This window comes from Chenopodium quinoa, unplaced genomic scaffold (assembly GCF_001683475.1).
Source record: "Chenopodium quinoa cultivar QQ74 unplaced genomic scaffold, ASM168347v1, whole genome shotgun sequence".
NCBI classification, from domain to species: domain Eukaryota; kingdom Viridiplantae; phylum Streptophyta; class Magnoliopsida; order Caryophyllales; family Amaranthaceae; genus Chenopodium; species Chenopodium quinoa.
Window position 1 is genome coordinate 4,770,461 of NW_018745454.1, and position 15,829 is coordinate 4,786,289.

The 15,829-nt window shown below is 35.7% G+C and overlaps 1 protein-coding gene and 2 non-coding genes across 3 annotated transcripts; all 3 read right to left on the reverse strand.

The window, feature by feature from the left end:
- Window positions 1-234: 234 nt before the first annotated feature.
- LOC110713983 (vacuolar protein sorting-associated protein 8 homolog) lies at window positions 235-13,099 on the reverse strand. The gene is made up of 19 exons (XM_021892437.1): window positions 11,254-13,099; window positions 10,578-10,886; window positions 10,211-10,429; window positions 9,975-10,095; window positions 9,706-9,911; window positions 8,904-9,537; window positions 8,204-8,268; window positions 7,994-8,095; window positions 7,740-7,885; window positions 7,602-7,657; window positions 5,709-6,373; window positions 5,404-5,594; window positions 4,941-5,244; window positions 4,190-4,477; window positions 3,985-4,094; window positions 2,665-2,977; window positions 1,661-2,059; window positions 613-853; window positions 235-534 (listed from the first exon to the last, which is right to left on the reverse strand). Exons 1-19 carry the CDS (start codon window positions 12,766-12,768, stop codon window positions 509-511), a joined length of 5,910 nt encoding a protein of 1,969 aa, XP_021748129.1. The 5' UTR covers window positions 12,769-13,099; the 3' UTR covers window positions 235-508.
- TRNAA-AGC lies at window positions 12,976-13,048 on the reverse strand. Its single transcript has one exon. It is a non-coding gene; the product is annotated as a tRNA-Ala (tRNA).
- A 953-nt stretch (window positions 13,100-14,052) lies between the features above and the next one.
- Window positions 14,053-14,124, reverse strand: TRNAC-GCA. The gene has a single exon. It is a non-coding gene; the product is annotated as a tRNA-Cys (tRNA).
- Between the last annotated feature and the right edge of the window lie 1,705 nt (window positions 14,125-15,829).

The following is a 15,829-nucleotide window of genomic DNA, read 5'->3' on the forward strand; positions in this document are numbered from 1 at the left end:
TATACAAGTAGTGTTTTAGCCAAATTTGACATTGAGACAGCAAGAATTCGACTTCAGGCTCATACGTTCACATGTTGAAATAGGCTGTAATTGCAAGTAGAAAGAAGATCGACAGGTCAAAAGCTAATTGCAGCATATATTGCAGCATATAAAATTTATCAGAATCAAGATTGCAAATGCAGAAGTGAAGAGAATTTCGAGTACTACCAATAAAATAAAATGCAAAAGTGAAAATTTTGCCAAAAATTAATGTATTAGAAAATCAACACTAAGAAGATATTACAATGAATTCATTCCCAAATATGGTTTATTAGTCTACCTAACTTGAATAGCTATATACAGGGATACAATTGATTATAAGGACAGGGGGCTTGATGTCTCTACTCTCAACGATATTGAAACAAAAATGAGTTAATCAGAAGGTGGATACTAATATGTGAAAATGTTAATAAATATTCAATATGACCAGTGAAATGTACCGAGCTTGATCCCAACACTAGCAGCATGGTTAGTTGATACGAGTCTTCTCCTTGCCTGCAGCATGTTCTTACCATGCATTAGCAGCGTAAATAGCCAATAAACATGATATGGAGGAATAAACAATAAACTTACCAAATATTTTTGATTTGAGAGGGAACCTAACTGACGAGCCTTTTACTTTGAGATCTCGGAGTTGCTTATTTCTACTATGCTTTTCAGAATCCATCAAGCCTTCTCTACTTCCCCCTGCTGTAAAATGATTTCTTTTGTTTACTTTTTCGTGGTAAACAGATGGAGGTGCTAACCTCAGCTGGGGCATGGTATCATAAGTAACCAATCTCTGGTTCTTCTGAAGACTATTCAAGATCTCAAACTGCAGTATAGCAAGACAGGATAAGATAATTTGGAAAGCCGGTGAACGACTCAAAATGAGCAAAATCAATGCTAAACAGATAAGCTGCTGTTATAGACTATGCTTCGGGAATAGAGGTAACATAAACCTAGATGAGAATGATTTAAGTGTAAATTTAAATGAGTAATAAATACTTTGAAGTTAAAAAGTAATTATGTTGTAGAAATTCTAGAGAAGATGAGATGAGAAGGATCATAACAGCTATTCAAGGTGTAGCTGGGATTGGAAATCTTGGGAGGGGCTATCTTCTAGATAAGAAGAGGATGTAAGTCTTGAAATGCAATGGATGAAGAGGTAACAGAAACATGGATGAGAATGATTTATGTGAGGATGAGTTCTATTACTTCTATAGCAGTAAATTCTTTTTGATCAGCTAACTATAGCCTGATAGGAATTAAATTAAGACCCAAAAAAGGGGGATGAATTTGTCTGTTCAAGATATACAGTCTCAAGTAGGTAAATACATTATAATTTTTTTTTTTGAAGGCATTATATTTCATGCCAGAAAAAACACAAGTGAAATGACTGTGGAACTCTTAAGTGAGGTTTATTAATGATCCTTGCATGGGCACAGGACCAATTACATGACAGGTGTAATTGTTACAGGAACATTGATTTGTTTTGGTTCTTATTGTGCAATTGCAAGGTAAGATTCATGACAACTGCCAACTGGTCACAAAAGATAGCTCCAATCAAATTTTGATAGCTTATCATATAGAAATAGAACAGAAAAAACTTAAAGAGGTAGAAAATACACAAAATACGTACTCTTGAAGTTTGAGGGCCAGTGGAGTTTTCAAATACATCCAGTTCACGAGGGTGAAGAATACTTGTTCCCTGCGCTCGTCGGGATGTAGATGGTGAAGCACTCACTAAACCTAGTTCTGCCATCTTACCTTTTGCTTTCCGAATCTTTTTTTTATGCACGCATATTGGACATCCACCAGAGGAACTTTGACTACTTGTAGCATTCTCCTGAACATCACATTGTATATGGGTTGCATGACCACAATTGAACACCCGGATTCCAGAATTTGAAGAGCTCTTGAAGGAGCAATTACATATAGAGCACTGAAGACTTCGAGGGGCATAACCCTTTGAAGCATCTTTCTTGAGTAAACTCATAGTATAGAATGTATCATCCTCTATCAAGCATTTGGCGGTATCCTGAAAGCATTATAATATAGGTGAAAAGTGAATTGAAAGAGAAGTCAGAACTGGAATCAAGTCACGTGTGTTTATTACACTCCCCCCCCCCCCCCCCCCCTTCCCCCAACAAAAAAAAAATTGGTAGAAGCATAATGGCCCCAGAAGTTCATGCTTTTCAAGCTAGTGTAAACAAGGACAGCAGGCACAGGTGACGCTGTAATAGAATTAAATTAAGCATCCTTAAACATTTAAAAATAAAAAAAAAAAGAGAGAGAAAGGAAAAAAAATAGATGTTTTAAGCTGACAGAGATGTAAGTGGGCTAGCTATCTCCACTCAAGGTGCTAGATCCCCATAGGTCACTAGGTCAGTAGTAAAAATGAATCCTTATCTACTAGGCCACCTAATAAACGATGAGGATTTATTAACATACCATTCAACACCTGAACCTCTAAGAATCAATCGTTAACAGTCTCACACAAAATTTATGCCTAACAATTCAAAATTCTAAATACTCTTACTACTTTCAATAATCTGAATTCTGAAAGTAAATGTCTTTAATACAGCCACATAAATAGGAATTCAACAACCAAGAATTAAACTTCAAATGGCAAAATGTACTTACCAGAATCCTCCTCTCAAAGCTGTATGTTCCCAGCATTCCTAAAATGGTCAGCTTAAAATCACCAAATTCCTGGCTTCCATTATCTGACAGGAGTTTTTCCATGATAGATGGAAGACGAACATATCCTATCATTCCCTCAACAATTTCCTTGACAAATTCAGAAAATATTCTCTTCAGAACAGGAGCACATTTCTGAGTCCTGTAAATCGTCCATGAGATGGAATTGGCCTCCAAGTCATCTTTAAAGTTTGAAGACTGAGTTGCAATGCCATTTTCAGAGTTACCTTGAGAAATAAGTAAGGGTCTACAAAACCTGAGAGCAAATATAAATAGTTACCGCCTAACAGATAGCATGTGAAGCTTCTTCAGAAATATAAGGATCATATTTTCATTTTTTTTTTAAATCTTACAAGTATTTCTTTATTTTATCATCTCCCCTAAAAAACAAAGAATCGCATTTGTACCATCAATTACTTAACACAATTACTAATTGCAATAATTATCTCATTTTTCTTCTCAACAAACCCATCTACTACTGAACGCCCCCCCCCCCCCCCCCCCCCCCCCCCCCCCCGCCAAAAAAAAAAAATTTAAAAATCCAAAATAGTAGATACTTATAAGTGCACTATCTCTTTCCTCCGCCTCCCAGACCACTAAGCTCCACCATACAACATAATTTGTAAATTTCTCTCTTCATCCTGTTTCTCCTAATCTATTAATTCATGCAAACAAAATTCAGATCCAATTCTTACTCAACTGAGGCATAACATGCTATTGCTTTTGACTATTGATATATGTTAATTGTTTGCAACTTGCTCTCAATATCTTTTCACAGATCTAAATTTTAAATTAATTATACTATCCCTGCAATGGCTAAGCTGCCCTTACCCGTCGCATTTTGATCAGTGTTATTTGAGAATTGAGATGTCCCAATTCACTTATTTTAAAACCATTTAGTCATTTACATGCATCACCTAATGTAAATTTTTTTTCCTCATCTGGCAAGGGAATAGTTAAAATCCAGAGGGAAAATCCTTATCTTTTCTTTTACGAAGTAATGTTTTACTGAGATACTGAAGCAAATTGGAAATAGACCTAGATGCACTAATATAAGTTGCAATATACACTTATTTAGTGCCATGTTATTATTTTTGTCGTGCGATAATAAAAAATTACCTAATCTTACTTGCTGTACAGTTCAGTCATGTCAACAGGAAGAACAAAATGACTTCCACAACAATCAACTTTCAAGGGGAAAAAAAGCATCCAAGGAACCAAACAATTATGAGCTGTTAATAGACAAAAGGATACAGAACTTACGAGTCTAGCACATGGAACCAAAGCGATTCAGACTCTTCCGGATTCAAACGAGGTGAGTTGCGTTGGCAAAGGCCAATACATGAATGTAGTACTTTTTTAATGTCTTGTGCCTGCAAGGAAATAGATATCACATTATTAATTTATTATCTGATGCAATAAACAACATTAAGAACATTTTTATATAGAAAATACAAAATCTATCCACCTCTTTCAACCCCAAAGCAGCAGCAAAGCAATCCTTATGTATATATTTGCCTACATCCATGTCTGAAATTGTATTTCCCACTGCCGTACCAAGCATGATGAATTTATCATTGAGTCCAGAGAGGGTAAGCAGAAGAGCACTTCCAACATCACCGACCCTTTCTAATAAAAACGAAGCAGCATCAACGATTTCATATCTTTGGCACAACAACAAACAGCGATCAACTCTATAATTTTCAAAAGTATCTAGGAACTTGAGAACTGAATCAGGTTCATACTGACATAACAGCTGTAGGGAAAAAAAAAAAAAACACAATCTGGTTAAATAAGAATTTAATATACTCCCTCCGTTTTTAAATACTTATGGGAGCCAAAACTCTTTGTGCTGAAGGTAGCTACAATACAAAGAACAGTCTGTAGATGCAGAGAAAAAAATGTGGCAATAGTTGGGTAGCATATGATACTTAGTAATGTTAGCCAAATTTGAGTTAGATATTTATGTTACTGAAGAATTCTAGTAATTGCAAAAAAAATTGTAGCAGATAACTCACGTCAAGGAACCTTATAAGAGTAAGTACAACAGCTTGAAGAGCAGAAAATAGTAAGTGTAACATTAAGGCCCACAGGCCACAGCAAGCAAGCAAGCAACTGTTTTTTTAATCCATATATTCCATTCACACCCCCAACCCTCCAACCAAAAAAATATATAAAAATAAATAAAATAAAGAGGAAGGATGTGTGAACAGACTCACCTCGAGGTATAGTTCAACGATATCATCATTCACTTCAACGGGGTTATTTTGTATTATTTTCGGAAATTCAGAAATTCTTTCTAGATAAGCATCCAGAGTAATATTCCCATCATTTTGTCTGCCCCAGGGACCATCAAAGATACCATCCCCCTCTATACAAGAAAAGTTGAGGGTGCCTGAATTATAAACCTCAAAAAGAGTCTTAAGATAAAGGAAAAGGCTTCTTGGGGTTGATTGAAGATTAGAGAGAATATGTCCCCTTTCTTTGTTCAAGTGATAAATCACCAAGCAAAATGTGCATTCTCTGAAAATGCCAGATCAAAAAACAATAAGTAAACAAACAAAATTTCTTTTTTCAGCTAAAGAACAAACAAATGGTTGTTTAATTCCACAACATCAAAACATTTCACATGCTCCACAAAACAAAGGGAGATAAACTTTAGGATTCCATTATAAGATCTACCTGCTTAAAGTGACTAGCTCTGAAATCCGAGAAATGACTGATGATTGGAAAGCAGCAGACTCAGTTTCACTGAGCTGCAGTAATATACCATCAATAAATGAAAATGCGTGCACTGGTTCATCCACATCTTTCATATAGCAATCCAAAGCAGCAAGATAATTCTGTCTGATGGTGTGGATTAAGCCACAAACCTGAAATAGGGAAGATAGTCAGCACTATACAGCTATATTGTGTAATTTCAAATGTCAAGCATGTTTCTTTTTTTACTTAGAAACCACATAAAAGAACACAAAGCGTATACACACCTGGTAAAATTGAGCTTTTTCACACAGGTGCAGGACATAGGATGCATTCCACTCTGTTTGAGGAACTGCGGCCAACAGAGCAAGTACTTTTTTCTCCCTTCTTTTTTTAGATTCATGTTTCTGTTCACAGTCATCAAGTGCAAGATGATTCTCTGAAGTGAGGTATTCCAATATTTGGCTCAACACACTCTTTGATACATTAGCTCTTTTAGATGCAACATAACTAGCCACAAACTCAATGAGAAAACCTATATCTTTCTTTGAAGGCCATACAACCATGCTAGCATCATCATTGCCCGTAGATCTGAGTGACTGAGAAATATCTACATCAAGAACAATAACTAGAGCATCAACAATTTTCTGAACCAACATATCCTGATCACCAGCAATTAATTCATTTTCAATCGGATTGTCATCAGTAGCATCTGAATAGTTAGGCAGAGAATTATCAAGCCTGGATTGCCCATCCTCCAGAAACGACATTCTTAAAACATCTAATGTAGCCTCTGTATCCAACTCTAGTAGATAATGCAAGTTCAGGAAAGCTCCAGTTGAAGTTAAGCTAGCGCCTGTCTGTGACTTTGGGCCACCAGAATCCTGCAGCAGAAATTGCAAAAGCTCCATCCTAAGAGAAGGGAGCCGCTTAGAAGGGAGTTTTCCATGTCCTGCATAACAGACACAGATATATTTCATGATACACGGTTGAAGTCATGTGATCACAAGAAAATTATAAAAAGAGCCAAATGGGGAGAAGAAACTTTAAATCATCACAAGATTGTTGGAAATTCCCCAGAAATTTCTTGAGGATGTCAACTGTTAAACTAAATATATTAACAAGAGAAGATTATTATAAAATATCCCATGTTTTGTTACCCTATATCTGTCATTAATTTTATCTCTGAATATTAGGAAATCAATATCATTTATTCAGCAGAGTCTGGATGCAATAGCTGAAGTGACAGCCATACACGGAGTGAAACCTTACATGACAGCAATGAGAAATGAGAAAAAACAAGTGAAGTCTAACATAAACATAAACCATTCTTTTCTTTAGCAGCAATGAATATCAACTGTGTGAGAAATCATAAACAATGAAGCTATCATAGTATTGTGTCAATACCGAAAACATATTCAGACAGTATCACAAAGTATCCCATTGAATAGACAAAAAAGAAGAGTGCCAGTGGTCATTATTTGGATGATGTATTCCTTGAAACAATACTCCATCCTGAGACAATCATCCCAGTGAAACATAAATTCATCAAGTCCAATGAGAAGTGCAGGAAGGAAATCTATACTTATCTATTAAAAAGCGTTCCTAAAACAGAATATGTGCCACACTGCACCTTTCAGGCCTTCACATGTATTAGATATATGCCACATCACCTTTCACATGTATTGTATGACACATCATCCATTATACTATAAACATGTTTTAATGGCAACAAAAATATTTATTACGGAGTATAAGGTTTGAACACGACCAATAAGAAAATAAATTAATGTTTTGACAATCTTTGCTATCTTGTAATTATGTTTCATATTCAATTATAATATACTAGATACATTGTATTTAACATCAATTTGAGAGCACTTAGTTTCATAGTTATTAGTGTACACTTTTATTTTAGTTATATAGTTTATATTATATAGCTCAAATAATAATTATTGATATTCAAAGTAAAACCCAGGCATCACCCAGGCCACACACTAGTTGTAATTAAAATGTGTTTTTAGTTTTTAAAGAAACCCCGTGCATGAAGATTGAAATTATTATGAAGCAACAAAATCGATAATCACAATGACCATGATAATCACATGAGTAAACAGCAATGCCCAATCTTCTTCAGTACATCTTTATGACAACCCTGCAGATAATCAACCAATATATACCTGGTGGAAAAGCAAGGCCCAAAAAGCAGTACTTCAGATAAACTAGCATTCGGTACCTGCATTTTATAATCTAATTAATGATAGATAATACTCAAAACGTATAACAAAATCAAGGGAATGCATCTCCAAGCTACACACCCAACAGCAGCAGTAGCAGCATCTCTTTTATGATTTCTTAACACATTCAATAATTCTTCCAAAGGAGTCTTGAAATCATCTAGCCCTTTGTTGAAAAGGTATATCAGGGCACCATACAAACCATTCTCTCTACATAGCCTCACAACCTAAATTTTTTGCAATTCAAATCAGTACAAGATCTGGTTTGTGACAACATAAGCTACCAAATGAAGTTAACTGCTTCAACTATCTGCAATATAGAAGATGTATATGACCTGATTAAAATCCAAGGATGAAATATCCATGTGAAGAACACATTGCTCCACTCGCTGCAGCCATCCTTTGCTGTTGTAATGCTCTACTAGTGCTTGCATAATCTAAGGAAGGGAACAAAGATCAATCAAGATTATTATTCTTTTTCTCAAGGAAAGGCAATTTTAAAAAACTAAGTATGAAAAGGTATTTAAATTTGGGATTAGGAATACCTCAGGAGGCAGTGATCCAAGCATATCCTTCAATATGTAGGGTTCCAGAAGCTCCAAAAATGTATCTTCATAAAGAAAATGAAAAAGAAAACAGCAAATGTCAAAATACTACTATCCAGGCCAGTTTAAACATTGAACTTGTATCACATTTTGTTTTCTCTTTTACAGAGGTGAGAAAGGAAGAAGTAAACAAATATAATATTGTGATTCAGCAAAGCAGCAAACTACATCAGGAACAAGAAACAAATCTCCGAATCTCCAAAACAAACTCTAGGATATTTTACAACTTACGACTACCTGTATGCACAATATCAAAAACTAGCAAACAAAGAAAAAATGTCTATTGCAAGAAAGCCTAAAATTTCCAGCTGTTCCGCCCACAAAAAACTGTTGTGTTCCATCTCCTACATTGAGCTTGACCACTTTTTATTTCCGGAATTCTTAAGTAAAATTATTATGAAAAACTTACTATAAAAGTAGTATTTGATTAATAATCGGATTGCATTAATATATATATTTCATGTGTTTCATTTTTCTTTTCACAAGTAGTCAAAGTTCAACAATAAAAGCAAACATGAACGTTATTTGTGCATGAAGTACATTTCATGTAGCAGCATAGCATTACAATGAACAGTCATCAACAAGAAGCTTTGGAACACATTGCAGAATATATCCAAAAAAAAACATGGTGTCAACATACCTCTATGCTGAACTGCTACAAATTTTGAGTATATTTCATCAAAAAGAATGTCAGTCCTTCTAATATGAACACAGAATTCAACTGCTACTCCACCAACACGGGTAAATTGCTCTTTTATTTCAGAAGATGCAGTATTGCTATTTGTGAGAGAATTATCCGCCTCTTCTTCTTTGTCAATCTGGTTGAAGCAGGCAACTGAAATATAGGAGAAAACCTCATCTACATATGAAAAGAGCAACTCCACCAGATAGGGCATAATAGCTTCCTGTATAGCGTTCAAGTCTCTGGGAAGGTCAATAACACCATGAGCCTGACCATCATATAATGTCATAGCCATGTTAAAGGCACCCATCCAATCTCCTGCATTGCGCAACACCTCAAAACGTTCTCGCCATAAAAGAAGGCGAGAAACAACAACATGCCTGGGTGCAAGTATATAGATAGATGCTCCTCTGACTGCTAGACAATTGTGATACGCTTTCTCAGGGTTGCCAAACACATTGGTAAAATACGTGTTAAATGAAATAAGATCATCTCCTCCAGTTTCATCGCTAGCATAACTAGTTTGGTGGATCAAGGTCCCATCTCTTGTATACAAGCAAAGTTGACCAGTCAATGTAAGAATCACCAACATCTGTGCCAGAAAAAAAGTCATATTTCCGGCAACTTCCACGGCCAGTACTCCACTTATATATATGCCTCCAACAACAAAAAATGAACTAAAAAAAACATGCCTAAAATGTTCTTATTTATTGTTTATAAATAAATAAATAAAGCCTTCTGAATGAGGAGAGACATGTACCTGATCATCAAGCCATGCCAAACCTACAGCTGTGCTCTCAAGAGTCCACTTTCCACACACTCTAAGTGTCCACTTTCCACTTTCTTTAAGTTCTGGCTTTTCAGAATCTTTCAGTTCTGACCTTATTAGCTTGGCAACTTGAACCTTCCGGTCCCATGCTATAGCAAGCAGTGAGATCCTCTCCAATGCTTCAGGATTCACATTTTCTGCAATAATGTAACATATTAACCACCTGTCACACAATAGTAAAAAAAGACATCTTTGCATACCTGTGGAGGAACCCCGTGACTTTGTGGTACATTTCCAAGCAGTGTATGGCATAGAACCCTCCCGAACGCCTTCTGGCCTAGAAAGTTGTGCATAGACTTCCAAGCTAGGTTTAAGTCTCACCTGCATCCCATACTCATCGCTTCAACATAATGGAAAAGGAACAAAAAGTAATGCAAGCATGAATGTATGAATAAATAGTACACGGAATTTGTCCAGCTATATGAGGACTTCATACCACCAGAGCAGTCTGATGGGTGACAAAGATGACCACACCTTCTTCAGACAAGGAGGAACCTTCATTGAAGAATTTCCAAGGGGCTGCTCCCCCTACACCACCCATGACACCACCTATGCTGCTTCCTGAGCCTGTGGTATTGCCTGAGAAAGTAAATTCATCAGGTAGAAGTGGTGAGGCACACAACACTGTGCCTGTCCTTTGACCATCAAGAAGACACTGTTTCAGCAACAGCATAAATGTCAATTGTCCATCAAGTCAAGAAGACACAATAATGTGCCTCAGTTTTCAAGAACTAATTTCACAATCAAATATTGCAAGGCACTTTCAGAACAAATACGTATGCTTAAAAAAAAAAAGTTCTCACCAGTGTTTTGACTGTCACCCCAATTATTGGCATATAGGAGAATTCATGTAGCTGAACATATCCTTTACAATCACCAGTAACGGCTTTAAATTGGCGAGTCACTTGAAAATCCTGCGCCAGAAATAGTGTATGTACCACAGGTGCGGCATGCTCTCCAGTGACAACCCTAGCTACAGTTCCCCTAGGTATATTCCACAATGTAATAAGACCATCACCATACCCTGCTAAAAGAAGATCCCCTTGCTGATTGAAACAAATAGAAGTTACAGGAACTTGGGATCGGTCAGCATGTGCACCAAGCAACAACATCTGAAAAAGTTAATACAATATAGGATAGGATGTTAGCCAAAAGGATTCCTTCGTGAAATAGGTAATTAGGTCATTAAATTTCTCAAATCAATGAAAGAAGTATGATCAGAGCACTAAATGAACCCAAGTATGAAATCAAATATTCATTAACAAATTACAAGCAAATTTATCATATTGCAGGGTAAGCCAACAAAAAAAAATGTATCACACTCAAAATAAACTAAACAAGGTACATAGATCATAACAAATTCATAGATCATCAGAGCATAATACAGGTAACAGAAACAAAAAGTAAGCAGGCATCCCTCAAGGTAAAACTTTGAGACATGTAATAAATTAACACTGAGGTGAAAGATAAAGCAGGAACCTTTGGATCCATGTTATCAGGAAGATGTGCAGAATATTTACTTGGCACAACAACGACGACACCCTTAGACATCCCCAAAGCAATGTAATTGAGATGCACTGCAATGACCTGTGAGGTACCATAATCACGAATAAATGCTTGAGATTTAATAGCTCGACTAATTGGATTATCAGCATTTACATCAAAATATCCCAGAACAGTCGAACCTCTGCGCACACCTTCCAACCTCATAGGCTGCGCAGCAGCCCCTTCCTCCCAATCCTGACCCGTAGAAACTTGTTTTATCTCAAGTTCTTCTGCTAATTCTAGTTGCTTCTTGACAGGAAGCAATTTCTCCTGTGTCTTTGTACTATCAAACTCGCTCTCTAGTTCAGCAATCCTATCCTCAGCAAGCCCAAGCTCCTTAACCTCATCACTTACAGAGCCCTCATTTCTTCCAGAACCAAATTCATCACTATTTAAAACCACACTCTTCTCACTTTCCTGTACTTGCTGCACCCCAAACCCAAAATCCTGCTCTTCTTTATTCTCATTCTCAACTTCTAAAGACAAACCACCTCCCTCATCAACAGAATTCTCATGCAAACCAACCACATTCTTCTCCTCATTCCTTTCTTCCCCTTCATCATCTAACGAATGCCGAATTCTCTTCTCCCCAAACTCCACACTATCTTCCCTCTCCACACCCCAACACTCATGAATATCATCATTCTTCTCAGAACAAGACACTAACTCCCCATCCTTCTCTAATTCACTACCTACCTTTTCATCATCCTCTCTCTTTTCAATCACCTGTTCGACACTCAAATCCTCGAATTCCGAAAATTCTTGCTTCTCCAGTGAAGCAATCATCTCCCCATTTCCAACATCCATCACACTGCCAGACTCATCACCATCCTCCCTCTCCTCAATCACTCCTCCAACAACCTCACTTACATTGCCATCACCATCACCATCACCACCCTCGGATTTCACATCATCCCTAACAAACCCTAACAATTCATCACCATCCGACACCTTCCCTTCCAAACTCACACTCAAAGCTCTCCTCGACTTAATCACCGCAGCACGAGGCATCCGAACATTCCTCGATGCCGCAGCAGCAGCAGCAAACGCCGCCCCAGGCTTCCTACTAACTCCACCGCCGAAAATCGACGAATTCCGCACATTTTGCGTCGGAATCGGCGGTCTTCTACTAGAACTTCCAGCAAATTCATCAGATTTTAACCTTTGAATTAAACTATACTTACTTTGCGTCGAATTCAATTGTTTATTGTCGGAATTTAGGGTTTTAGTTTGAGAAACAGAAGAAGATACCGAAATTGCGTCGTGATCAGAATCGGAAGAGGAATCGTTGAGGATGTCATCGATTGAGCGATGAAGAATGTCGGAATTTCGATTGTCTCCGCCATCGTCTTCGTCGGAGGAGGCGGCGTTGTGTCGCCGGAGAAATGAGTCAAGGTCGAGTTCCTCCGTCGCCGGCGGAGATTGTGAGGCGGCTGAATTATTTGTCATGTTGAAAAAATTAAAGGTTGATTATTGCTATTGTAGTTCATAAGAATCATAACAGAAGATTAAATTCAATATTAAAGATTGAAGAATTATTGACTGATAGATCATACGAAGTAGATGAAATCAATAGTAGAACTATTGAAGAGTTTATTTTAGTTGATGGGCAAAGAAAAAAAAAAGGATTAAAAATATAAAGGGAAAAAAGATTAATGGAGATGCGGGGTATCGATCCCCGTACCTCTCGCATGCTAAGCGAGCGCTCTACCATCTGAGCTACATCCCCAATTGATAAACATGTGGTATTTTTTACGTATTAACTACTTAGTATGTACTTGTACTATACCTAGATTTCTCCTACTCCGTAAATTTTTGGCTCTATTTTATTTTTTTAAAGTAAGATGAAGGATCAACTGAACCATTACCTTTCACAGGTTTAGCCAGCCCAATTTCGCAAGTCATCGCATGAGAGTAGAGGGGGGAGTTATTAGGGAATCTCCTTACTCCCAAGCATTTTATAGTTGGTGGGGCTCGAACTCGTGACCTTAAAAGTCACAAGGTGAACTCCCCACCAACTCCAAGTTTGGTGGCTCATAAAATTGAATATAGGCTAACAACAACAATATTTACAATGATAAATTATAAAGTATCACCCTCTTTTCTTGTTGGTAATGATAAGGGTTTTATTAAATCGGTATGGATCTCTCATATATACACCCGAATTAGGATAGTGAATTAGGTCCTTTGGAAATCCCACCTCAAAGTGCTTTTAGTGGGAGTTATGATTGAAATGCAAACTTCTAAACTAGTATACTTTAAACTTATACAATTATACGGACTATTGACTTTCCACATGATTTTTCCTAGTTATTGATCTATCCCACTCTTATGATAGTTGTTAGGACAATATTAGCCATGCACTAGTCCCCGCCCCCCAATTCTCACAACGTAAGAACACATCTTATTCCAACAAAATCAAATCATTGCAATTACCAATTGCTTCAACGTCTTTCATGTACATAGATGATGAAAACTACACATTTACAAACGAGGGGAAGAATTCAATTCATGGTCAAGTGATGACCGAATTATTATTTCCTTCCACCTAAAAAGTTGAGTTTAAGCAAATTACATTCAAATGACAACAAATAGATTGGAGGAAGAAGTAGATCAAAAGGCAAGATGATGGAAAAAAAGAAAGGAGATATTTTATGTTTCCTATCAAACATGTTTATTAGTAAGAGTTAAATCACGTTTTAAAAATAAAAATAAAAATTAAAAAAACAAAATAGGGCCCAACCGGGTTCTAACCGATGACCTCTTGATCTGCAGTCAAATGCTCTACCACTGAGCTATGGACCCACTTTATATCACTAAAAATTAAATATTTAATAAATTATTCTACAAGTACTAGATCTTGTGTTTGATCCATGACATGATACGCAAACATTTTTATTTTTTTGTCACAAACGGAGTAATGAAACTAAAATATACAAAATACATTTTTCTTCAAAATATTTTAGAGTTCGATTGACTAATTGATTTGCCTTTTTTTTCCTAAATAAATATTGTGTGGGATGACATTTCAACTCCCCTTTTCCTAAATAAAAAATAAAATAAAATAAAACCAACTCCCCTTAATTCCTCATTATTTTTCCATCAACATTTAATTACGATTTTTTTTGTTGTTAAAAAATTACACCTTTACAAGTTATAATATTTTAAATTGCTCTCTCCACTTTAGAATAATTGACACACTTCCAATACCAAGTAATTAAAAAAAAATCTCCATAATAGTTAAGGATCTTAAAAATAATTAATTTAATGTATAGAGAAGTTTATTGTTGTTATTTATAACTTAAATAAATAAAAAACAAACAATCAAACGTGATAGTGAGAAAAGTTTGTGCACTATAATGAGATATTGTTTGTTTAATATGGGAACATATTTTTTTATAGGCAACTGCATTTCATTAAATTAAAATTCTCACTTTCAATCTTCTAGGAATTGCATTGTTTGTTACTATGAAGGAGTTTGCAACTTATGGAAATTTTGACTTTTGAGTTATCAAGGGGGATATTGGTAATTTAATTAGTACATATCACTTTTTATAGCTAACCAAACAAACGTCTGTTCTAAATTCCTACTATGATTTTAATTCCGCAATATTTTTTTTTTCCAACCAAACAAATCCTGAATAAGATAAATTCAATTTAATGCTGCTGCGAATAGAATTTTGTTTATATATAATCAAACGTAAAGTAACATGATAATTATTTGATAAACAGTTTAAAAGATGTGTTAGTTATTCTAAAAAGGAAATATTATGTGGAATAATGGATAGCAAGTAAAGCCACTCGGGTTGTAGAGCCTAATTTGATTTACTAAGCTCAACTGAAATGGATTGAATATTTTATGAGAGAAAGAAATTAAAATTGAAATGAAATGAACTGAACTGAACTGATTGAAGCTGAATTAAACTGGATATTTTATGAGACAAAGAAATTAAAAATGAACTAAAATAAACTGATTGGAGTTGTACTGAACTAAAATAATGTGTTGTACTATTGTTTCCTTACAAAGACATCAAGAAACTTCACGTAACATCCTTCCTGTCTAGCCTACGGAGTAGAGTACTAGATTCTACACTACTTTATCCATTATTATTACGTGGCATTACTTTAAAAAGTATGGATCTTTAGACAATTTGTTACTAGAGAAATGTTCCATGAAAACATTAATAGGGTGAGTATGTGATAAGCCTGCAAGTAAGGACATGTTTTCTTCAACTTTATTTGAATTCACTTTAGTTTAAATTCTAATTGTCTACTCTAATAAATAGTTTAATTCAGGCCCAATTCATTTTAAAGTAGTTGTTCTTTTTTTTTTCCCGATGGTTTTAAAATACTTGCTTAATTTCTTTATTTAGAAAACTTTTACAATATTTAATTTATTTCTCTCACCTAGTGGGCTCAATATAAATCATATTTTATTAATTTCATATTTTCTCTCGTCTAATTATCTCCACTAGTTTTGCTTTTTATACTCCCTCCGTGTTTTTTTTAA